At 43.9% G+C, this 25247-nt stretch overlaps 1 protein-coding gene across 2 annotated transcripts in view; it reads left to right on the top strand.

Annotated features, from left to right (window-relative positions):
* MTMR12 (myotubularin related protein 12) overlaps positions 1–25247 on the top strand; it is a 75062-nt gene that overhangs the window by 32003 nt on the left and 17812 nt on the right. For both annotated transcript variants that reach the window (XR_007127442.1, XM_047729981.1), the window contains exons 3-10: positions 197–339; positions 1885–1957; positions 2721–2851; positions 4785–4878; positions 8708–8837; positions 16608–16683; positions 23210–23316; positions 24303–24427. Coding sequence is in view for 1 of the 2 variants with exons in the window: in XM_047729981.1 (XP_047585937.1) it covers positions 197–339; positions 1885–1957; positions 2721–2851; positions 4785–4878; positions 8708–8837; positions 16608–16683; positions 23210–23316; positions 24303–24427 (879 nt within the window). In the remaining variant the exon portion in view is untranslated. The remainder of the gene's footprint in view (positions 1–196; positions 340–1884; positions 1958–2720; positions 2852–4784; positions 4879–8707; positions 8838–16607; positions 16684–23209; positions 23317–24302; positions 24428–25247) is intronic.

The raw sequence follows: 25247 nt of genomic DNA, 5'->3' as shown, positions 1-25247 counted from the left end.
CTCAGGAGTCCCCGCTCGGCTTCACCTTCTTGCCTCTGGTTTACAGCTCCTGCTGTGCCGGGAAGGGTAGAGTCTGAAGGGCTGCCGCGTGTCCTGTGTTTGTCTTTCCCGTGACCAGAGCTGGGGAGGCTGTTACTGTTTGCATACTGTGTGTGCCCTGAGGACTCTCAGGGGGACTTGTTTTGGTTTCGATCAGGTGAACAGCTGCTCTGTGAAGCCAGCACGGTGCTGAAGTATGTCCAGGAAGATTCCTGTCAGCGTGGGATCTATGGGAAGCTTGTCTGCACAGACTTTAAGATCGCTTTCTTGGGTGATGACGAATCTGCGTTGGATAACGATGTACGTATGAGCTGCATTTGGCTGAGTTGGAGGGGAGCAGGGCAGTTGTGGCCCCATTGTCTTTTCCCCCCAGCTCCTCAGTGGCTCTACCCCACGCTCCCTACATGACACGTTAAACACAAAGGACAGAAGTCCTCGCCACTGCTTGGCTGTCTGTCTTCTGGGATCTCTTTTCGGTGGCGGGACCATTCTAAAATTTCCCTCCAGTGCCTTGAGTCATGCTGGCTTGCATCTGACTTCACAGGTTGACACCATCAACTTGTTCTTCCTTTCTGTTTTTCAGCACAATATGTATCCCTCATGGGAATCACATCTCCCCAGATATACTAGTTCCCCATGTTTTCTGTATACTGAGTTGTCCCTCAAATTCAGGAACTGAGTTCGGTTATGAAACTGATGCTGAATGCAGCACTTGAATTTGGGTTTACTTTGCCCCGAGTTGCAGTGTCCTTGTAAGACTCATCCCTACTTACAAAGAATGGGCAAGTGGCGTGAGGGAGAGGGTGGCCTACACCACTCGGGGAGTGCGGTTTGCTGATGCAAAGCCAGCTGGCCTGGGCCCCCTTTCTGCCTTTGGAGTGTGGTCTTCCGTGCTGCCATCTGCTCTAGTGGCTTGGCTCCTCGTCCTGCCCAAATACAGACAGCATTCACAGAAACTTGAATCTTTCAGTGTTTTCTTCCTAAACCTGGCTTCATGTAGCTGTCACTCACCAGTTTGCAAAAGGGTAACTGGTAGAGAAGTCTTAACTTCTCCAAGTGATTGTGGCATGGCTGGTTTGCCTGGGAGCAGCCCAGGAATGGCATGTCATGCCTGGGTTTGAAAAAAAAAAAGTGCTCACCAGCTCTCCTTGCATACTTCATCATCTCTTTCCTAGAGAATGTGGCTGGCTCCATTTCCCTGTTTTTTGTTTTTTGTTTTTTTAAGATTTTATTTATTTATTTGACAGACAGATCACAAGTAGGCAGAGAGGCAGGCAGAGTGAGAGGGGGGAAGCAGGCTTGCCGCTGAGCAGAGAGCCCGATGTGGGGCTCGATCCCAGGACCCTGGGATCACGACCTGAGCTGAAGGCAGAGGCTTTAACCCACTGAGCCACCCAAGCGCCCTGCCCTGTTTGTTTTTTAGAGGATATACTCAATTTCCCCCACAGTTGTATTGAGATATAATTAACATATAACATCATATTATTTTAAGAAATATAACATAATGATTTGATACCTTTATATATTGCATAATGATTACCAGAATAGGTTTAGTTAACATCTCTTATCTCATGAAGTTTTTTTCCTTATGATGAGATGATCTTTCTTAGCAACTTTAAAATATACAATGCAGTTTTATTAACTATAATCACAAGGCTCTACATTACATCCCTTGATTTCTTTATCATAACCAGCACTTAGTCCCTTTTGACCACCTTCACCCATTTCTTTACCCTCTCTCTGTTTTTACTAATGTGTAGTTTGGAAAATGGTGATTTGCTCTGCCTATAAATGTTTAATAGGGCATAGAAAGGAGTCACAGTTGTTTCCTTTTGTATCTTTTAGGAAACCCAATTTAAGAATAAGGTTATAGGGGAAAATGACATCACACTCCACTGCGTTGATCAGATTTATGGAGGTAAGTATCTTTTCCCCTGGGGTGTTGCCAGCCTTTGAAAGTAGAGCTGGTAATGATAATATTTCTACGGTCCTTTACAGTTGACTAAAGTTTCTTTACATATTTATTTTGTTTAAATCTGTTTTATGGATGAGAAAATTGAGATACAAAGTGGCTTATTTGGGGCCACCCAGCTGCAGGAGCTTGCACTTGAATTTGGAACCTGTTCCAGTGCTCTGCAGTGCCATTATAGGCAGATCATACAGTGGCTATGTTAGGTGTGTAAGTTTTACTCTAAAGACTAATCTGACAGAGGTTTGTTGCACTCACTGTACTGAGTCTTTTCTGCTAAGGGTCAAGCCTCTCTGCTTTTGCTTCTATATTTTTGCAGTAAGGGCTTTTTCATAAGTCACTCAGTAGCCATTTATCATGATCCCAACCCCAGTAAGTGCTGTGCGGTCCAAATTCTGGGGCAGGGAGAGGAATGTCCGGAGGGGCCCCTGGCCATAAACCCAGGACTTGACTGTCCTGACAGCGTGTTTCTCCTGAACCCCTTCCATCTTTTGTAATCTTAGCTTCTGGAGTCAGTCCATTTTGAGCTTGTCCAGAGGAAGGAAGAACGCTGCCCATTGTCAGAGAGCTGGGGCCCCTGCTGGCGGTTACATCGAAGGCAGCACCTTTCCTCTTGCTCTTGAGAGGTGTGACTAGTCTGCCTTGTTTCCTCAGCACTAACTTTTTGCCTTACAACATGATTTCCCTTCTTGATTTCATCATCGGTGTATAGTATTTGATGAGAAAAAGAAGCCTCTCTTTGGACAACTGAAGAAATATCCTGAGAAACTCATCATCCACTGTAAAGACCTACGTGTGTTCCACTTTGGTCTGAGGTACACAAAAGAAGAGGAAGTCAAAAGGGTAACTAGTTACATGCATTTGGAGGTTTTTTTGCCGTCACGTGTCACCACTGACTCTTACTTTTTGCTTATATTGCACGAAGCTGAGGGGGAGCATTTCACTCTGTAAAGCTGAAATTGGTTTATAATCACAGGCTTTGAGTAGAACTGAGAGAGAATTTGGTGAAGCATGCTTGTGTATTATGTGGCACACGCTGCCTTTAATCCTAGAGTTCGGAATGGTTTTTCTCCTGGGTCCTCTGAAGAGTGGGGGGTGGTAAACCGGGGGCAGGAGGCAAGCTGCTTCTCTGACATCTGACAGCGTTTCCAAAAAGTACTAGCAGAGACCCCCCAACTCCTGGAGGGAGTTCGTATCTGGGAAGTAGAAGTGTGTGGAAGGAGGAAGAGGTGCATGGGGTAGATGGGCAAAGCCAAGTTACTAAATGAGGCCTGGGATTTTGGACACTAAGGAAACTTAATCTGGTTGCTGGAGCAAATCAGAATTTTTAACTGGATGAACTGCTTACAGTGGTCCCTGTAACTTCTACGGTTTCTCTTACGGAGGTATCGAAGGTCTAAAACTTGCCACTGTCCTGGTAAACCCATCTGGGGAACGAACTGTGCAGAGGGCCAGCTCCCCTGTCGTTCTGGCTTCAGTTGAGTTATACAGTTATGGGTAATTCCCTGGTTTTCGTTCAGGCAGTGTGGTGGCTCACTTAGAAAAATAAACATGACTCCCGTGTCTATTCTGAGCAGGGAAAGAGTGGTGGATGTAGGGAAAGTCCCTGAGAAGCCAGAAACTTCATTTGAACGATGATTTTAGTTATCTGTCCAAACATACTTTTGTTTGGAAACTTGAAACAAAAAGCACAATGGACTGATTTCTCATTCTGATTTTCTAGAAGATCTTAAAGGCCACAAGTGGATCAGAATAGCTAAGTGTCTTGACTATTGTCTGATATTAGCTCTATGTCACACGTGTCAGATTTTTTAGAGTATCTGAATGTGGCACTTAAGTTTTTGTAGCACCTTGCTATTGAGAAATGAGACTATGTTTTAAAAATTTCCCTGGGAGGGGCGCCTGGGTCCCTCAGTGAGTCAAGCCTCTGCCTTCAGCTTGGGTCATGGTCTCGGGGTCCTGGGATTGGGCCCTGCGTTGGGCTGTCTGCTCAGCGGGGAGCCTGCTTCTCCCTCTCTCTCTGTCTGCCTCTCTGCCTGCTTGTGATCTCTCTCTCTGTCAAATAAATAAAATCTTTTATTTTTAAAAAATTTTTTTAATAAATAAAATCTTTAAAAAAAAAATTTTTTTTTTTTCCATAGAAATCAGGGGCGCCAGGGTGGCTCAGTTGGTTGGGCACCTGATCTTGACTTTGGCTCAGATCATGATCTCAGGGTCATAAGATCGAGCCCCACGTCAGTCTCCATACTGAGTCTCCTTAATACTCTCTCTTCCCCTCTCCCTCCTCCCATGCCCATGTGCTCTCACTCTCTCAAATGAATGGATAAATTTTAAAAAAAAAAAATTTTTTTTTTTAAATTTCCCTAGAAATTCAGGGGCCCCAGGGTGGCTTAGTCATTGAGCATCCCAACTCTTGGTTTCAGGTCATGGTCCAGGGTCATGGGATCAAGCACTGCCTCAGGCTCTGTGCTTGGCGCAGGGTCGGGGGTTCTCTCCCCTTCCTCTCCGTGCCTTTCCCTGTTCTCTTTCTGTCTTTCAAATAAATAAGTAAATAAAATTTTTAAACTTTCCCTAGAAATTCAAAGCTCTTAGAAAACCAGACAGAATTGTTAACATTCTGTTTACTTGGCGTTATTCCAAAAGATAGTATCATAATATAAAGACCTCAGAGTTTACATGCTGCCCGTAGGAGCCTATTAGCGTGACTGAAAACCTAGACAACTCAGTGTTTATCTGCCAAAAGCATGACTCTACCCATTGTTTGGTTCTTTTCTAGATTGTCAGTGGCATAATTCATCATACCCAGGCTCCTAAACTGCTTAAAAGATTATTTCTGTTTTCCTATGCAGCTGCTACACAAAACAGAACAGGTGAGTGTCTTCTGGGTTCTAATTTGCAGGTGGGCACACCCTTTAAATTCCTACCTGAAACTAGCAGACAAGAACTTATCCATGAGGGGCGCCTGGGTGGCTCAGTGGGTTAAAGCCTCTGCCTTCAGCTCAGGTCATGATCCCAGGGTCCTGGGATCGAGCCCCACATCAGGCTCTCTGCTCGGCAGGAGCCTGCTTTCCTTCCTGCCTCTCTGCCTACTTGTGATCTCTGTCTGTCAAATAAATAAATAAATCTAAAAAAAAAAAAAAAAAAGAACTCATCCATGAGTTTCTTCTTCCTCTTTCCTAGCAATTGATTGCCTCTTGCTTGGGTAAGTCATTCAAGTTTATTTATTTATTTTTATTTTTTTTTTTTTAAAGATTTTATTTATTATTTATTTGACAGACAGAAATCACAAATAGGCAGAGAGGCAGGCAGAGAGAGAGGAAGGAAAGCAGGCTCCTGCCGAGCAGAGAGCCTGATGTGGGGCTCGATCCCAGGACCCTGGGATCATGACCTGAGCTGAAGGCAGAGGCTTTAACCCACTGAGCCACCCAGGCGCCCCTCAAGTTACTTTAAAAAAAAAAAAAGTTTCTATTTTTTTTCCCTGTGATCTTTGTTGCTCTAATTTATCTTTAAGGTTGATTTGCTTTTTCGTGAGGGATTATTGGTGTGATTGTTTCTTTTGAAAGATAAGATCAACATATTAAAATGAGGAATGTGAGACTGTAGAGAAACAAAATTCAGACAAGTTTAAAATAATCCTGTTTGTTGCTGGGGTTTTTTTTCCCACCTTAATATATTTTATTTCATTTCATAACACTCTAGAGAATATCCTGCATTCTAGAAAGCCTTTAAACATACTCTGTAGCAAATATTTTGGGGGAAATGGAACAGTTGTACATGAGAAAGCAAGTATGGTTACATAACGTAAAATTCCACATGTTTTCCATTCAGTTCACTGAAAAAGGGAGCAGTCTTTTAACTAAGAAACTTCGGTCATTTGAATTAGCTATTAATAATGCCTAGCATTGTACGGTGTGTTCACAGATGTCTGTCTTCTCTCCATCTCTCTCCTCAATCTGTGTACTCGCTCTGCCAGTCAGTCTGAACATCAGGTTGATGTCGAGTGACTCCTTGCTATGTGCTTTTCGTCACGGAAGTGGTGTGTTAGTTTAACAGGGTACATGGTGCTTTCTGGAGGGTAGGGTTGAACTGCTCATTGGGTCAACATTTTTGAATGCTTGCTGTGGGACAGGACTTGGGGATGGAAGTGAATAGGACTAAATCCCTGTCCTCTGCGAGCATCAGGTCAAGCAGAGACAGCTGAGAGATGTGTCCTTTGGTGGAGGGGCTGGTCACACTGCGGGTGGTAGGGGGAGGCTATCGTGGGGCACAGGCTATGCTGGAGCTGACGGGGAGGATGTGGGAGTATCTGGTGGGGACAGAGGAGTATTTTCGGCAGCAGGATCAGTGTGTGCAGAGATGTAGCTATCTGAGAGAGCAGGTTGCATTTTGGGAACTATGGTGACTTAGGAGAAAAGCTGTGAGTTTTGGGGTCTGTCCCACTTGAGTTCAAATCCTTGCCCAACGGCTCAGTAGCTGCATGATCCTGGGGAGGACACTAAATTCTTGGGGCATCTGTTTTCTCATTTTAAAAACAGCAGTTTAAAGCCTCTGTTGAAATGTTGTGAAGATTATAAATTGTTAAATGCATGGGGTGCAGTCAGTTACGTGAGGTTTTGTTTTTTTTTTTCTTTAAAGATTTTATTTATTTATTTGACAGAGATCACAAGTAGGCAGAGAGGCAGGCAGAGGGAGAGGGGGGCAAGTAGGCTCCCCACTGAGCAGAGAGCCCGACGTGGGGCTCGATCCCAGGGCCCAGAGATCATGACCTGAGCTGAAGGCGGAGGCTTAACCCACTGAGCCACCCAGCCACCCCAGTGACATGGGGGTTTACTAAAAGTGCATGTTATTCAGGGTGGATTGTGTTCAGAGAATTAGACTAACTGAAGATAATGCTTAGCTCTAGTGTTATACTGAACATAAAATAGTTCCTTAATTCAGTAAGTTCATCTTTGTGAATGACAAATCTTCCACTGTAGCTCTACATGCAAATGTGGAGTAACTGGCTTACAACAGCTTGTTGCAATATGGGATCTACAAGATATGGCTTATTTATGAATTACTATAACTTATGTAAACATCTGTTGGGTTTACATTTGAAAAACCATACTCTATTTTTAGGAATTCTGCCTCTTCCTTATATCCTGACTCTTGGTCCAGATGCAGCATAGGACAGTTTCTTGGCTCACCAGGACTGTGTTCATCTGTGTACCAAAACCCTTACCTTGACTGACTGGCAGTTTCTTCACCTACCAGTGTTTTGTTAGTTAGTTTGTTTTGTGCCACGATGCCCAGGATATGTGACACCTTTTATTCTACTTTCCATCTTTTTTTTTTTTAAATCCTCCTTTCAACTCCCATTTTTTGAGAAGTCATTTTATAACTGATGGATGCTGATTGACCAGTTAGCTCTTGCATTTAGTAGGGGTTTGTAGAGGTGGGTGGTTTTGCAGCCTGGACATCTTCAGTTACTTTGTGGCTTGATAATTCACAAAATGTGCTTTGGCTGAAAGGTCCTGAATACTGTGCCAGGGCGTTTTAGGGAAGGACTTACCTGCATCGCTGAAAGAATTGTCTACTCCTGAATAGGAGTCTTACTATTATTTGTGTCCATGGGGAGATTTTTTTTGGTGTTTATTACTCTATGGAAATCCTTTATAGCTGCTTGGGTTTGGGTTCCAGTTCTGCCATTCTTTAGCTCTGTGACCTTAGGCAAGTTTCTTAACCCTTCTGTGCCACATCTGTAACATGGAGGAATTAATATTACGTAGGACTGTGAGGATTGAGTTATGTAGTGCACTCAGAACAGGGCCTGGCACATGCCAAATGCTTTATAAGCTTCACTGCTGTTTTTATTACTATTATTACTTCCGTTTGTACTGTGATCTGGTTTTATTTTAATAAAATAGCTTGGGGAGTTTTACCAAATACTCTTTTCCCCAAAATGCTTGGGTTTTTTGAGATGCACAAGGGCCTGAACTAACTGATTTGGGCTGAGTAGCTGAGACCGTTTTCGTGCGTGTCACTCAGCGGTCTGTGGCTTAGGAGAGGACAGAGGACACATCTGCTGGGCTGCAGGCATAGTGCTGCTGGACGTTTCCGCCTAGTGGGTAGTAGCAGGGCAGGCTGAGGGCAGAAGTCTCCATGTCCATGGTGCAGTCCTTGACTAGCAAGCCTTGACTCTCCTCACAGCTGTCCGATCTGATGACGGCCCGTTAGTAGCTGTGTCACACGGGCCAATCCTCTTGTCGGCAGAGCATCTGCAAACTGAAGGAGGAATTACACTCAGGGATCTGACATGCTATTCAAATGAGTTTGCCATCTTATGCACATATTGGTAGGGCTAAAAATATTTTATTATTTTAGCATTTGTGCCAAGCCTATCTTCTAGTGCTTCACAGGATCTTTTATGTTATATAAATTATCTCATGGTCAGATGACTGAAAATGGAGCTATAAATTACTTTTGCAAGGAGTGGAATGAGAACAACTCCTTTTCTCCAGTATAAAAAGACAGACCCATCATCATAATTTTGGGTTAGTGACAAAAAAAAGGAAAAAGGTTGGGATTAAGCAGTGAACTCACTGTGTTTCGATAAAAATGGGCTTAGCAGACAAAATTGGGGCTTAGGATCCACGTTCACATCATTAAAATACCTGTACCTCACAACCAGATTTTGTCTTTTTAAATTTATTTTGTTAGCCACCGATCCCAAGAACCATACTGTAATGTTTGACACACTTAAGGACTGGTGTTGGGAGTTGGAGAGGACCAAAGGCAACGTCAAGTACAAAGCAGTGAGTGTCAATGAAGGCTATGATGTCAGTGAAAGGTAAGTATTCAGTGCTCTGCTTTTTTTTTTTTAAACTTTATTGAGATTGAATTCACATGCCATGCAATTCACACATTAGAAGTACGCAGTATTTAGGAGTCTGTTCACAGCATTGCGCAGCCATCACCACAGTCAATTTTCACACGTTTTCATTAGCCCCAGAAGAAACCTCATACCCCCCCTTAGTAGTTGCTGCCCGTGTACCCTCAGCACCCCCAGCCCTAGGCAACCTCTAATCTACTTTCCATCTCCGTAGTTTGCTTATTCTCAAGATTTCATATAAATGGAATCGATAATAAGTAGTCTTTATGCTTGGCTTCTCCACTTAGCATCATGTTGTCAAGGCTTATCCACATGGTAGCGTGTATTAGCATTCCATTCTCTTTTATTGATGAATAATATTCCATGGTAGGGATAGTTACTTATCAATTCATTTATTTATCATTTATTTATTAGTTATAAATATATTATCATTTATTTATCCATTCATCAGTTGGTAGGCTATTATAAATAATGCTGCAATGAGCATTTGTTTACTGTTTGCACAGTTTGCATGTGTGCACATGCACACGCGCACGTGTGTGTGCATGTGTGTGTATTCCTAGGAGTGGAATTGCTGGGTCATATTGTAACTCAGTGTTTAACTGTCTGAGGAACTGCCAGACTGTTTTCCACAGTGGCTTCACCATTTACACTCCCATCAGCTATGTAGGAGGGGTCTGCATTTTCTACGTTGATACTGTATACTGTGTTTAAGAAACCCTTAAGGTGTCCCTGAAAATGTTCAAAAGTGAATTTATATCTTTTTTTTACCATTGTATATAGAGTCTAAGTATAAAACTATTAGAGACATTTTTTAATTTGTTTTGTTTATTTACTTTCCTTTTTCTTAGCACTTCATTTATTCAATAAAAATCTTTGATGGGGCACCTGGATGGCACAGTTGGTTAGGTGTGTGACTCTTGGTTTTGGATCAGGTCATGACCATGGGGTCGTGGGACGGAGCCCCACATCAGTCTCTGTGCTCAGTGCGGAGTCTTTTCTCTTTCTCCTCCTCCGTCCTTCCCGCTGTGTACACACTCTTTCTCTCTCTCTCTCCCAAATAAATGGGTAAATCTTAAAAACAAAGAAACTTTACATGGCCACTGTGTACCAGGTAGTATCCTGGCTACTGGAGATAATAGCAGTAAACAAAGAGCCTAAAAATTCCGCGCTCCTGGAACTTTCACTGTAGTGGGAGGAAAACAATGATAGAATAAATGAGTGATTAGAGAGTATGAAAAGGTCATAAGTACTGTGGGGAAAAACAGATCACAGGGGCTAGGGAGTGCTGGAGGTGTTGGTGGGGAAGGTTGGTCAGGCACAAGGGACAGTAGAGGCAAAGACCCTGAGGCAAAGTGTTGTCTGGCTTCCATGAGGAACAGCAAGGAGTCCAGGGCTGGAGAGGAGCCATCTGAGTAGTAGGGGGTGAGGTCAGGGCAGAGCAAGGTGGTTGGATAGCGAGGGGGAGAAGGCTTTCAGCATTTATCACGCAGTGAGGAAAAGCTTGAGCAGAAGCAGGATGTGATCTGACCTACATTTTAATTTTATTTTAATTTATTTAATTAAATAAAGAAATATTTAAATAAATAATAATTAAATAGTTATTTAAATAATTAAATAAATAATTAAATGGATTTAATTATTTAATTTATTTATTAATCTGACAGAGCAAGAGAACACAGGCAGGGGGAACAGTAGAGGGTGAGGGAGAAGCAGGCTCCCCTCCGAGTAGGGAGCCCTGATGTGTGGCGGCCCGATCCCATGATCCCTGGGATCATGACCTGAGCCGAAGGCAGAAGCTTAACCATCTGAGCACCCAGGTGCCTCTGACCTACATTTTTTTTTTTTAAAGAATTTTTTATTCATTTATTTGACAGAGAGAGATCACAAGCAGGCAGAGAGATAGGCAGAGAGAGAGGAGGAAGCAGGCTCCCCGCCGAGCAGAGAGCCCGATGCGGGGCTCGATCCCAGGACCCTGAGATCATGACCTGAGCCGAAGGCAGCGGCTTAACCCACTGAGCCACCCAGGCGCCCCAACTGACCTACATTTTTAAAGGATGACTCTGCATAATACTTTTTTTTTTTTAAAGATTTTATTTATTTATTTATTTGACAGAGAGAGACACAGCGAAAGAGGGAACACAAGCAGAGGGAGTGGGAGAGGGAGAAGCAGGCTTCCCGCTGAGCAAGGAGCCCGATGTGGGGCTTGATCCCAGGACCCTGGGACCATGAACTGAGCTGAAGGCAGAGGCTTAACCCACTGAGCTACTCAGGCGCCCCAGTACTTTTTTTTTTTTTTTTTTTAAGATTTATTTATTTGCGGGGTGCCTGGGTGGCTCAGTGGGTTAAGCCTCTGCCTTCGGCTCAGGTCATGATCTCGGGGTCCTGGGATCGAGCCCCACATCGGGCTTTCCGCTCAGTGGGAAGCCTGCTTCTTCCTCTCTCTCTGCCTGCCTCTCTGCCTATTTGTGATCTCTCTCTCTGTGTCAAACAAACAAATAAATAAATCTAAAAAAAAGACTTCTAGATATTATTTTTTTAAAAATATTTATTTATTTGCGAGAGAATGCACATGTGCATAAGCAGGAGAAGCAGAGGAAGAGAGAATCTCAAGCCTACTCCCCACAGAGCGCAGAGCCCAATGTGAGGCTTGATCTCACAACCCTGAGATCATGACCTGAGCCAAAACCAAGAGCTGGACTCTTAACCAACTGCTACCCAGGCACCTCTATATAATCCTTTTTTAGAAGCTTGAATCTTCTCATTTTTGGAACATACTCCCCAACATCCTGCTAGCAATGTCATAAAATCTGTAGTTCTTTTTAAAAGAGATTTTTTCTATTTGACAGAGAGCATAAGCAAGGGGAGCAGCAGGTAGAGGGAGAGGGAGAAGCAGGCTCCCCGATGTGGGACTTGATCCTGATGCAGGACTCGATCCAGGACCCTGGGATTATGACCTGAGCCGAAGGCGTCCCCAGTCTCAGACATTTATAAATTTAACTCTCCTGACACAGCACAACCTGGAACGACAGTGGCGAGGGGCCTGCAGAGCAAATGTCATATCCCCCTTCCTGCCCTTCTCCCTCTCCCCTCTTTCCCAGTCCCAGAGCTTGAAAAGGGAAAGTAGCTCTTGCTCAGAAAGGGGTTATAAACCCCTTCACTGAGAAGGTGATAGTTTGTAAAATGATGTTGACACTGGTAGAAGGCATCCCCATTCCCAGAATTGTTTTTTAAAAATCCTGCCAATACTGATTAAATTAATCGATATTAAAAGGTGAATGTATAAAATATATTATGATAAATTAATATTAATATATTAATAATATATAATATATTGATATAGTCAGTGTATTATATTAATTAATATTAATAATATTTTTAAATAGAAATAAATAAATAAATTCACTAGTATTTGTGTGGTGGTTAGCACATCAAAAATATACCTGGTAGAAAAGGCAGGTGGGCAGGAAGTTTTTAAAGGTTTATTTTATTTCAGGTAGAGCACAGTGTGAGTGTGTGTGGGGGAGAGAATCTTTGAGCAGAAACTCCATTGAATGTGGAGCCTGAAGTGGGGTTTGATCCTAGGACCCATGAGATCATGTCCTGAGCTGAAATCAAGAATCAGACACCCAACCAACTGAGTTTTACCCAGGCGCCCCATGGGAAAGGAGCTTTTAATTAGTGGTTAGCAGGGAAAATGGAGCTTTAGAAAGATTTTAGCGGTGAGAGCAGTCAGCGCAAGCACACGCCCCTTGGACTACCCCAGCCATGCATACGGTCTCTCCCCCCACCCTTTTTTGTCTCGGGGAGGATACAGGGCAAGCTGTGCTTTGTTTCTCACCTGGACCGCTGTGTTGCTGCCTACATGGTCGCCACCATCCACTTGGGTCCCCCAGCACCCATTCTCTAATACCTACATGGCCCTTCATGGTTTGACTCCTGCCTGAGTGCCCTCTCTCCCCGCTCTGATCATAGCGACCCCCCACCATGGGCCTTTTCTGTGTGGTCTCCGGTCTGGGATGCTCCTTTTGCTTTTAGCAGCGCAAGGGTGTTGCTTCCCTCTTATTTGTCAGATCCTAGCTGAGGTGTCACTTTCGTAGGGAGCCTGCCCGAGACTCGGTCAGGTCTCAGTGAGGGCTTTCTTTGTGCTCATGCTTCTCTTCACAGCACTTCCTACAATTGTGAGTTTATTTTTATCTGTGTCACCATTTGGAAATGTTTGTTTCTGCAACTGTCAGCTCTGGAGAATCAAGGACACTTTTTTTTTTTCATCATTGTATCCTCAGTACCAAGTACAGTGCCTGGTTTTAGGAGACACTCAATAAATAGGAAACAAAATGAGTAAATTAATGAAAGCCCTTCCTTCAGTAGTTAGTGGACACTCCAGTCAGTTTGGATAACAGGAAACTGAGCGTCTACTTCATCTTCTCCCAAGGCCAGACCTAACTTTTCTAGTACCAGTCTTCATTCTCCTGAAAAGCCTTTTTCCTCTCATCCTGCCTCCCTGTCAAGGTATCAGAAGTCCATTACCCTGTGGGCATGTGTCACACAGGGGAGCCTCTGAACTGATGCTGCTCCAGGAAGACATTGCTGTCCCTCTGAGAGTTTCCTCACTCTAATGAAGGATAGGTCAGAGCAGATCGGGCAATTTTCCTTCAGTAATGATGTCGTCCTGTATTTGGAAGGGCTGTTGACTTTGTGTTTGAAAGCTCATCCTGGTAAGTTAAAATGACAGCTCTCCAAGGAGAGAGAGTTAGCTGTTTGTGGACATTGGGAGCCTCACAGCAGAGAGCCCATGGAACCTCCTAGTAGTTCGCTGGGACAAGAGAGGACACCACAGACTCTCCTCACCGGTGCAGAGCTGTCCATCTCTGTGCAGCATCCTTTCTGGAGCCACTGCGTGCTGCATATGCTAATACACTTGGTTCTGGCATTTTTCCCCCTTTGATGAAAGACTCTTTTTAAAAAGAGAAAATTAACTAGCTAACCAGCATGGTAGAAAATTGAACCTCACTAGTACTAGTAGGGGAAGACATGCAAATTTCTTAAGACCTTGTGGCCTCAGCTGTATAGAATGAGCCTCTGGGGATGGAGCTGAGACTCAGGGCTACCCCCCAAACGCCTCCCCGCAGGTAGTTCTCCTGTGGAGACTGAGAAACTGTGGTCTGTTGGTGGGTTGCGGGCTGCAGCCCGCCCAGCTTCCTCAGTCACCTGGGGATTAACGTGCAGATTCTGATTCAGTGGATCTGAGGTTGAGCTGGAGAAATGTGCTGGTCAGAGGATGCTGCTGCATACTTGGAGTAGCACGATCCTCTAGAACATTTGAAATTCATAGACTTGTAGGTATCATATATTCAGCTGTCCTCCTCCTTGAACATGGGGGAGCTTTTGAGCTTTGGATTTTTTTCTTCAAGCTTCTGATCTTCATAGTCCTGTGGGGGAGCCTGAACATAGGGTGGTTTTTAATCTTCCCATGTGATTTTAATGATTTGTGATTTCATTGATTTGTGAAGAGAGTTTTTTTTGGGGGGTGGTGTTTACTTCAGTGATAACACATGAAGGGATGCCTTACCACCAATGTATTAAAGCAGACTTAGAAGAAAATATCCTGGACACAGTAAACTTCGAAGTCAAATGATTCTTAAAAATTTTGATGGTTTGAAGTATCTTGTCCTTGTCCAGTTTTTTCTAAACCTGGTTCTATAATATAATGAGAGCTTTTTTCCTTTTTAATTACCTGTAAGATTTTTTTAATGGAAAATTTCAAGCAGTATAAAAGAAAGGAGAATATGATACATTCCCTTTTACCCATCACCCCCCCTTCAACAATTATTTTTTATCTTTTAATTTTTTTTAAAGATTTTATTTATTTATTTGACAGACAGAGATCACAAGTAGGCAGAGAGGCAGGCAGAGAGAGAGGGGAGGAAGCAGGCTCCCTTCTGAGCAGAGAGCCCGATGCGGGGCTCAATTCCAGGATCCTGGGATCATGACCTGAGCCGAAGGCAGAGGCTTTAACCCACTGAGCCACCCAGGCGCCCCCCCCTTCAACAATTATTAACTCACCTAATCCTGTTTTCTCTGTGCCTCCCTTGGATTATTTTGAAATAAATCCCAGACCTCATCACATTTCATTCATGAATTTTTTGGCATACCTCTCTAACAATTAAGGACTCTTTTTATAAATATAACCATAAAACCATTATCACACACTTTTCAGATTTTAACATTAAAACTCTCAATATCATTTAGTAACATAAGTCAGTGTTCAAAAATTTCCCCATTGTTTTTATAAATTTTTAGAACAATTTACATCCTTTTATCCATTTTATCATTAATGAAGACTCAGTGACATTGATATCTTGCAATTGATTGATAGATTTCTCACGTCTCTTACTCTGTAGGTCTTCCATCATTATTGGTTTTCTTGCAATTTATTTGAAGGAACCAAGCTATTTTCTGATCGTTTCCTAAAATCTAGATTTTGCTGGTATTTAAAATGGTGCTCCATTCACTATGGATTGAATAAATGTAGGGACTCAATCACATTCACATGGCAACCTCCTTAACTCTCTCCCATCGCCTGATGCTTACGGGACTTACTTCCAACGTGCAGCATGTGTACAGATGCTGTCTGGTTGTTCCCATTGTGCTTCTTACACCATAGACAACCTTCTTACTTCCCCTGAGGCTTTATTTCAAGCTCTTTGAGTGAAAGGGTTTTCCAGCTCCATGGTGATGGACCTTAGCAGGTTTCTTATTAATAGAAACCTGTGTTTGCTAACTAGAGAAAGAGGTGGTGTCTCTGTATATCTCTGATCTTTGCAACTCTGAAAACCTGATTTTCCCACTTCCTACCAGTTAGGTTATTTTTACCACCTAAATTTTCACATATAGAAACTGAAGTCGTACTGGTTGGGTTCAGGTCATAGCTCTACTAATGCTTACTTTGTTGCATAACCTATGAAGGGCCTCAGGGGTGCTGTCTTAGTGTCTCTGTCTGTAAAATGGAATAATAGTAGTACATACCTCATAGAGTTGTAGGGAGGATAAAGTGAATAATTTGTGTTAAGGACTTCAAGTCTGGCATACAGGAAGCACTTAAATGTTTGTCAGAATGCTTGGCAAAATGTCTAGACAGCAGTCATTGTAATTATTGGTTTTGTTGTTGTTTTTTTTTAAGATTTTATTTATTTATTTCACAAACAGATCACAAGTAGGCAGAGAGGCAGGCAGAGAGAGAGAGGGAAGCAGGCTCCCTGCCAAGCAGAGAGCCCGATGCGGGGCTCGCTCCCAGGACCCTGGGATCGTGACCTGAGGCGAAGGCAGAGGCTTTAACCCACTGAGCCACCCAGGCACCCCTAATTATTGGTCTTTATATTAGTCTGACTGAAAGCATGGGTGCTTAATTGCCTCTGTGTGATGAGAAAGATCACTCCCAATTTTGAAATTCATAGACTTGTAGGTATCATACATTCAATACCCTCATTTCATGGATGAGAAAACAGACCCAGAGAAGTGGGCTAGCTTACTTAGGGTCACACAGAATCAGGCAGAGCTAGGATTTGGGTAGACCAGAGATAGTTCATCTGCCCTGGTTCCTCTTAGGAGGGAAAGAAGGGTGGTGTGTCCTACCACTCTGTTTCGCTTCCTCTGTTCATTAAAGTTGAGCTTTCATATTTAGTGAATTATTCCAGTACTAAAACTGATGACATTTCTTTCTTCTAGATTGCCAGCATACTTTGTTGTCCCCACCCCTCTTCCCGAGGAGGACGTGCGATGCTTTCAGGGCCGTGGCATACCAGTAAGTACATCTGGAAACCCTAATAGCCATGGGTTGCTCATCAACCCATTCTGGCAGATTATTCTATTTAAGGCCCTTGGCTTCGGTCCTCCGTCCAAAAGTGATCCAGAAATATCTCAGGGGCCCACTAAAAGAGTCTCTCAGACATGAGGTTCCCTGGGACAGCTCTAAAGTTTTCACAGATGCAGTAGTCTTTGGCAGAAACATCTTAGAGCTTGAAGAGGATTATAGATCTGCCTAGTGTTGAAAGGCAGCCCGATTTTATACCTGAAATTATTTTGAAGCTGAGTCCCCCACTCTGAAGATAGTAGGATTTAAGATTCTTTGTGGCCCCACTATTGATTTTTGAGTAGGTGTGGCCATGTTTTCTCCCAGAGACAACATGGAGCATTTACTTCTCACAGAATAGACTGGGATGGGAGCCATATTTAATGTGTCACTGATCAAAGAAAGCAAGACTCTGGCAGTTCCTTCAGTGTCTAATTGGTAGTTGGGAGTTGCCAAGCCTTCAGGGAATTTAGGAAGGAATAAGAATTACGAATAAATGCTGTACTGTGCACATGGCTGTTCATGAAAAAGATCACTCCTGTATGGGAGGTGAGATGTTTAATTAGGGGTCACATGCCCAGAAGCCCATGTAGGCAGGGCAGGTAATGAGCTTGGCCCTTGCAATGAACCAGAGACCGTCCCCTTGAGTTAAAGGGAAGGCTGCTTTTCTCTGCCAGTCAGTCCATGCCATGTGGGAATGTGGGCCTAGTCTTGCCAGATACCCTGGTTTCTCAGGAGAAGCCAGAGATAGGGATTTTTACATGAGATGTGAATTCCCCCGATTTCTAAATGTATGCAACTGATTCAGATGTTTAAAAACAGGACTTTGGGCTAGAGTTGGCTCATGTCCCACTAGTTTGTAACCTTTGATTAAGAGCAGTGGTTCTCATACGTTCTGATCTCAGCACTCTATACTCTAAAAAGTTATTGAGGATTTCAAAGACTTTTTGTTGATGTGGTTTATATTGTTTGATATTCACCATATGAAATGTTAAACAAAAAATTTTCGTTTATTTTAGCAATAAACTTATTACATGTTAGTGTAAATAACACATTTTTGTGAAAAATAACTATTGTTCAAAACAAAAACAACAGCAGTGTTTTACATTTTTAAATATGGAAGACCCCTGGATTCTTTTTTCTGTATGTTTTATTCATCTGTTATAGAATATTAGGGTTTGGTTGAAGTACATGAAGAAAATCCAGCCTCACACAGATCCATATTAGGGAAAGGGAGGAATATTTATTCACCTTTTCAAATAATTCAGAATATTGTTCTTTGATGGTATGCCAAAAAAATGAGAAGTGGTGGTTTCATAAAGGTTAATGGCAGTAAGGAATCTGAAAATATATGGAATACCTGGATGCCTCAGTTGGTTAAATGTCTGCCTTCAGCTCGGGTCATGATCCCGGGGTCGTGGGATTGAGTCCCACATCGGGCTCCTTGCTCAGTGGGGAGCCTGCTTCTCCCTCTGCCTCTGCCTGCCATTCCCCCGCTTGTGCTCTCTCTCTGTCTCTTTGACAAATAAATAAATCTTCGGGGGGAAAAAAAAATCTGAAAACATAATGAATTTTTCACTCTTTACTAAATTAAAATCCATGGGTCTGTCTTGTACTTGGAATAGGTCTTAAAACATGATTTTATGACCCTATTTGGTGGTCATTTGGAAAGTGTTGGTTCAGGGGGTTATACAGATCATCCAAATATTAGTATGTTTCCTTACATAAAAATCACATCACATAAAATTACATAAATTTTACAAACTTGAAGAGTTACATACACACATACATAATTACATACATAAAAATTAACATCCCCCTTGTCTCATCAGAAAATGTTTTGGGAAGCTGTCTAGCTAGAGGCAGAGATTAGTTTTCCACAGTTCTAATTTTTGTATGAAACTTCAGTTTTTATCATTTGCAACAATTTGTCAGTTGTTTTCCTTGAAGTGATAGGGTCACTTCCTTCTTTTTTTTTTTTGTTTTGTTTTGTTTTGAGGATGGACACCGGCCACATAGTAAAGTCTGAACCCCCAGTGTTTGACTCTCACTTACGCTTTCAGGTCTGTGAAGAGGGCGGCCAGTTCACCCTTTACCGCAGTCACATAAGTGCTTTTCCTCAAGACAAACACTGTACTTCTGTGCTTGGCGTGTACTTCCCACTCCATCAGAGCAATTATAAAGCCTGTTAATATTGAATATTAATCTGTAATGGTCATGACTAATAAGACTAGTAATTTTTAGTCATCCATTAAGGACATTCTCAAGTAAAACATTTTTTTTTTTTCTGTGAGCGTGGGGCCGTGAAGAATGCAGTAGTGGCCAGTGCCCTCGGGGAGCAGGGCCTTGACTGGTGCGAAGGCCCCCGCAGTCTCACCCGCCAGGGCTTTGGCACCATCTGTGCAGATGTCAGCACAGCGAAAAGGACAAGTTACCTCTTAGTATTATTCTCAGACCACCTGAAAGGATCTTGGGACCCCCTGCTCCAATCTGTAGACTACATTTTGAGAATCACTGTTTTCGAACAACGAAAATGACGGTCTTCATTCTTTAGCCTTTCAGAGATAGATCGAGGAAAAGAGGGTGAGCTCTGGGAAGAAACAAAGGTGAATTGTCTCTACGTGTGCAAACAGGCTGCCTCTCCGTCCAGCGTTGAAACTTGGGTACTGTGTTCTAGCCAGGCCTTGGGGCAGAGAAGTAGAAAATGTTCTGATGAGACCAGAGTGGGGAGCCAGCAGCATAACTTTGATAAAATAATAGGAAGGTGTTCTCACTTTTTTTTAGATATGTCCTGAAAGTTGGTCGTGGAGTTTGCATGAATGGACAACAGAAGAATATTATACAAGATGGAATTGACACATTTCCCCAGGGAGCACAGAGCTCTCAGTACACAGAACATAAAATTTACCATTGGTGGCATTTTTGTGTACTTACAGTGCTGTGCAACCATTACCACTTTCCAGTTCCAGAACATTTCCGTAGCTCCATGCCTTTTACCCTGACTTTTCAGCTAGTGTGTTTTTTCTTACCTGTACTTACGTTCAGTGAAGACCTGCACCATATGTAGATTCTTGCTCCCATGCTAGCTACTTTGGCCCCCTCTACCCTCTGCTGTTCTCCGACCCCTGAGTATTGATCTTTTTTGGCTGTGGGGTGAGTGAACATTGCTGAAGATCCTTTGAACCAAACAGCAGAGTGTTACTGAATGGGATATGTGAAAGGTGTGTGTTACCGTGCCTCGGTTGGGCCATTCGTCTGCTCGGCAGTCTGTTGTTCAGCTCCCTTTGCATCCTGTATCATCCCTCCCTAGGGCTGGTGTAAGCAATGCATTCATTCTCTTCAAGTTTGTAATTCCATTCTTAACTTTGGTACTGAGAGACAGTGTTTCCCCTACTTCTGTGGGATCTTGGACAACCCGCGACAAGACCTCCCTCAGCTTTCCCCTTCACGTCCTGTGGGTTTTCTCTGTGCTCCTGTTTCCTTCTCCTGAATCTGAGCAGCTGCCTGGCTCCTGATCCCATGTGCCCTTGCGTTGTCAGGAGCCTGCTTCCATCAACCTTCGCTCCTCTCCGTGGATCTTTCCTGGTGTTCTGCTCTACCCGAAGGCACGCTCAGGCCTCCCCTGATCTGAAGAAGCCCCTCGTTAAGAGTTACGCTACTGTCTTGTTCTTCCAATACTGACAAACATCTTCAAAGACTGTACTAATTTTCCCTCCATTCTCTACTCATATCTTCTCCTACAGGTGACTTTTACCCCCTGCTCTGCTGGTGGACCCTCCAGAAGTCAGCTGGCCTTGTACAGCCCCCCTCCCCCCAACAAACACTGCCCCCCACCATACCAGCACAGCCCCCCACCGAACCAGCACTCCCCTGTGCCAGCACTGCCCCCTCCCATACCAGCACTCCCCCCCGCAGTACCATCACTCCCTATACTCCCAGTACCAGCACTCCCCTGTACCAGCACTCCCTGTACCAGCACTGCACGTTTGAAACTGATTATGGTCTTGACCTTTTTTATGTCTAAATTCTTGTCTTGACTTGGACACACTGTGCTTTCTCAGTCCTCTGACCTCTTTAATAGTTCCTTCCTTCTCACACTGCTTTCTAGCCTCCAGTTGTAGATTTTCCCCTAAAACTCTGTTTTGGGCTCTATTCAGAGAGATGCCTAAAGATGTATCAAGTAATGAATAATCTCCCCTCTCCCTTTTAAAAGTTAAACAGGATTAACAGACAGTGATTCTTGTCTGTTGTCAAGACATTTATACTAAGACATCAGACAAATTATACATATTATAATAAGAGAAGACAAGTGTTTTGTTAAATTCCAACGAGAAGTCTGTCTTCGACCAAGAAGTTTGCTTGTTTTCTATTTATTTTTCCAAATAGAGAACAATAAGGGAATTGCCTCAGATGAGATGAGATAGGTATGGTTGTGACCTCAAAAGAAAATGAGTTATTTGGGCGCCTGGGTGGCTCATTTGGTTAAGTGACTGCCTTCAGCTCAGGTCATGATCCTGGAGTCTTCAGGATGGAGCCTGCATCAGGCTCCCTGCTCAGTAGAGAGCCTGCTTCTCCCCCTGACCCTCCCCCCTCACATGTTCTCTCTCTCATTCTGTCTCTTCCAAGTAAATAAATCTTTAAAAAGAAAAAAATGAGTTATTAACAGTTGAATATCATCGAGAGCCAACCCTTTCTACCCCAGGAGAAGAGAGAAAAAAGGATAAAGGACACATAATTTTTGTAGAACCTGTCACTTAGTCATAGCTAAGAGTGTCTCCCCTTTTATCCAAGTGAGCTGAACCAAGTAGGGGGACGGGATTGCTTGGGCATTCAGAATACCACCACCCCTGGCAGAGGACTAGGAACTGTGTGCTGGTTTCTGTACATTGCTTAGCATGACGTTGGGTAAGGGAGGGAGAGGTCAGCAAAGGGCCCTTTGATTTGTCTCCATGTCCTAACACTTCCAGCCTCATTTTTAATCTTAAAGAGTCAAAGTACGGCTTGGCCCAGAGAAGGGGAGTCACTGCTTTTTGGTATTTCCTAAAACAGTTCTGGGTTCCTCTGTCCTCACTGCCTGGGTGCGCCCATCGTCTCTACCATGTCAGCTGGCAGCCAGCTGCCATGTCCACAGCCCCAGTCCACCTTCCCCTCCTAAACTTGTAACCCTCATCTACTGTGCCTTCTGGCACTGGACACCTAGTATACCCAACACTAATTCTGTCCTCTTCCCCTGAAACCCCAAACCATTTCTGCCTCCCGGCTTTCTAAGTGTAGCACAGAGTATCACCTGGACCCGTGTGCTGATCTTGAACCTTGTGGCCTTGGCGTCTGCTGCTAGCATGGCCAGTGTATGCTTTATACCATTCATTGCAGATGATTAGCAAAAAAGTACCATCTCTCTGTAGCAGAATTATAAAAGACATCTTCTTCCTCTCAGTTTACCTTTGAGCTAAGGCTGAGAACTCGGTCAGCAGAGTGGTGGCTGGCCTGTAGCCATTCTCAACCCTTAACCAGGCCTTTATGGGGCTCAAAGTCCACAGCGGTACTCACCGGCCCCAACCAGCCTTGCCCTCCGCTCCAAGCCGGGCTCTCCCAGAAGATTACTTTGTCCCAAGATCAGTCCTCATTTCCCTTCGTTCCTGCAAATCAGAGCAAACAGACAAAAGCCCCCACTGTAACCAGAAAAGTGCCTGACCCTCTGAGCCTGTCTCTCACTTACGGTCATTCATGTGGTTTCTTCCTCTTGCCTTCCCTTTCTTCCTTGAAATTCTCTACTCTCGTTTACCATGTTCTACCTTTTATTATGCTTGTAAATATATTTCCCTTTTGAGACTATAAACTCCTTGAAGGTAGACCCATATCTTAGCCTTCTTCACGTTGTCTTTGCTCAGTGCACTGCCCTGCACCTACAGGCCTTCTGTGTTGAATCGCCAGCTTCCCTTCTTTCTAGCGTGAACTTTCTGTGGTGACGGGAGCTGCCCGCTGCTTGCCGTCCGGCCTTTCATCAGAGTGCTGCAACTGGGAGTGCAGCTTGAGGAGGTTCTTGGGTCTCTCCAGGCCTCAGTTTCCTGCGCTTGATGGGGTTGAGGATCTTCCCTGTCTCAGAGCATGACTGTGAGAATCAGACGGGTTAGCAGACGGATGACCGAGCAAGCTGCGCTGTAGTGCAGTCTGTGCGCTGATGACAGTGGCGATGCTGTCTTCTAGGCTCCCAGCACTAAAGCCAAGTCCAAGGGTGTACGTTAGACCATAAGCAAGGCTGAGTGTGACTATCTAGACTGGTTTGGTTTGGTTTGTTTTAAGACTAACTCTGTGTTTTTTCCCTGTGTGTAACTACTCTTTGGCTTAACAAAGTTGAGTACATCCAGCCACATCTTACTGACGTGAAACGTTTGCCTGTATGAATTTAAAGGCTAAGCTTATCTTTCTCCTGCTGGATTGTGTGTTATGTCCGAAAAACCTTTATTCCCCCTTGCAGATATGGTGCTGGTCCTGCCACAATGGATGTGCCATTTTGAAAATGTCAGCACTGCCCAAAGAACTGGATGATGGCCTTTTACAGAACCAGAAGAGCTTCTTGGATGGGTGAGTACTGTTCTGCATTTTGTTACTGGCTAGCTCAGTTCTTCCTTTCCCAGAAGCCGGGGAACAGTTCTTAATAGTATTCCCTCCTGTTTACCTGCTGACAACTTAGCACTTGGGAATAGCACATACATAGAGTGATGGGATTTTGTTTGTTTTTAAAGATTTTATTTATGTGAGAGAGAGAGCAAGCATGAGTGGGGGAAGAGCAGAGGGAGAAGGAGAAGCAGACTCCCCACTGAGCAGGGAGCCCAATGCAGGGCTCGATTCTGGGACTTCGGGATCCTGACCTGCACCAAAGGCAGACGCCTAATGGGCTGAGTCACCCAGGCACCCCTAGAGCGGTTGTTTTTAATCACTTCAAAAGGAGGGGTACGTGGCTGGCTCAGTTGGTAGAGGATGCCCCTTTTGATCTTGGGGTTGTGAGTTCGAGGCCCACACTGGGAGTAGAGATTATTGAAAAAATAAACTTTAAAAAAAATTAACTTTGAAAGGAGTCATTATAACATAGTCATTAAAAATGTCAACCACATTGTTTTTAGAGATGCGTACCAAAATATTTGGGGGAAGTGGATTGATGGCTGTGGTGTTGACAGCGGTCAAATCCAAGCCATGGCCTATGTCACTGTCCTTTAATACATGTTTGAAAGTTTTCCAAAATGTGGAAAAAAAACAAAACAAAGCCCAAAGTGGATGAATTAAAAAGAGAAAATAAGACAACTTTAAAATTACATTGCCATGGTTTCAAGTCATGGCTCTGTCAGTTTCTAATCTTCATAATCTTAAACCGGGAGGTGCTCCATGTGCTTCCATTTCCCCCTGCTCCGCCGGCCGGGGACGGCAGTCCTGTGTGGTTATTTTGTTGGCAGGGATTAAACGGGAAGATACCTACACACACGGACCTGGGCACATAGCACATGCTCAGGACAAAGAAGCCATTTCTAATTCACATCTGCCCTTCTAATCTCATGTTACTTTTTGATACCTAGAATTTACAGGACCATCCACAGGCCACCCTATGAAACTGTTAAAACCGAAGACCTGTCGAGCAACTTCCTGTCCCTGCAGGACATCCAGACTGCATACTCTAAATTTAAACAGCTCTTTCTGATAGGTGAGAAGTATGCTGAGTAAAAACTTCCTGTCACATGGGGAAAGCCATGCCATGTGGATCAGGTGAAAGTTGGTGCCTTTTCCCTGGGCTCTGTTTGCACCAGAGGCTCGTGGCCGTGAGGCTTGATGTGGTAGAGTGGAGGGGTGGGTTAGTGGCCAAGGGGCCGTGTCATTGCCATGTCCGCCGCCCATTTTTCTCCAGGCTTTTACCCCACTACCCCTTCTCGTGGCTGTGAACACAGGCCCACCCCTCCTCTTCTCTTGGTCGCCAGCACCCTAGTTGCCCAGAGGTGAACACTGGGACTCCTTCCTTTAAAAGTCATGGGTCCGTGCAGTGCCAGTACTTGCCGGCTCTCTTGCGGTGATTTGTTAAACGAATGGTCTGTTTGTGTTCGTTGGTGGTTTATAGAATGGACCTCCCTGTCCCAAGTGGAAATACCTTCTTTCCCTTCTAATCAAGCAGAAATGGACAAAGTAGGAAATGAAGTGTGCACGTCCCAGCCTGCGCAGGCTGCCTGTTAGGAGCAATTTAGGACCTGCACCCAGTTTCACCAGCTCAGTTATCCATGGCCCTCGTTCCTCAGTGAGTCTGTGTTACCTTCTGAGATTGGTCACGCTCACACGTAATTTTTCCCAACTTGGACTTTTTAGCTTAGCAAATTCCAACTGATTAAGGATTCATTTCTTCAGCCAACATTTATGGAATTTCCATTAAATGCACTGACTATAGAGGCATTTGAGATAAAGATGAATAGGACACCCAGGGACACAGTAGTGCCCACCGCTAAGGAGAACACACTGTGTTGTATGTTACAAAATAG

The sequence above is a fragment of the Lutra lutra genome, chromosome 5 (genome assembly GCF_902655055.1).
Source record: "Lutra lutra chromosome 5, mLutLut1.2, whole genome shotgun sequence".
NCBI lineage: Eukaryota > Metazoa > Chordata > Mammalia > Carnivora > Mustelidae > Lutra > Lutra lutra.
This window is presented reverse-complemented; position numbering and strand designations above follow the sequence as displayed.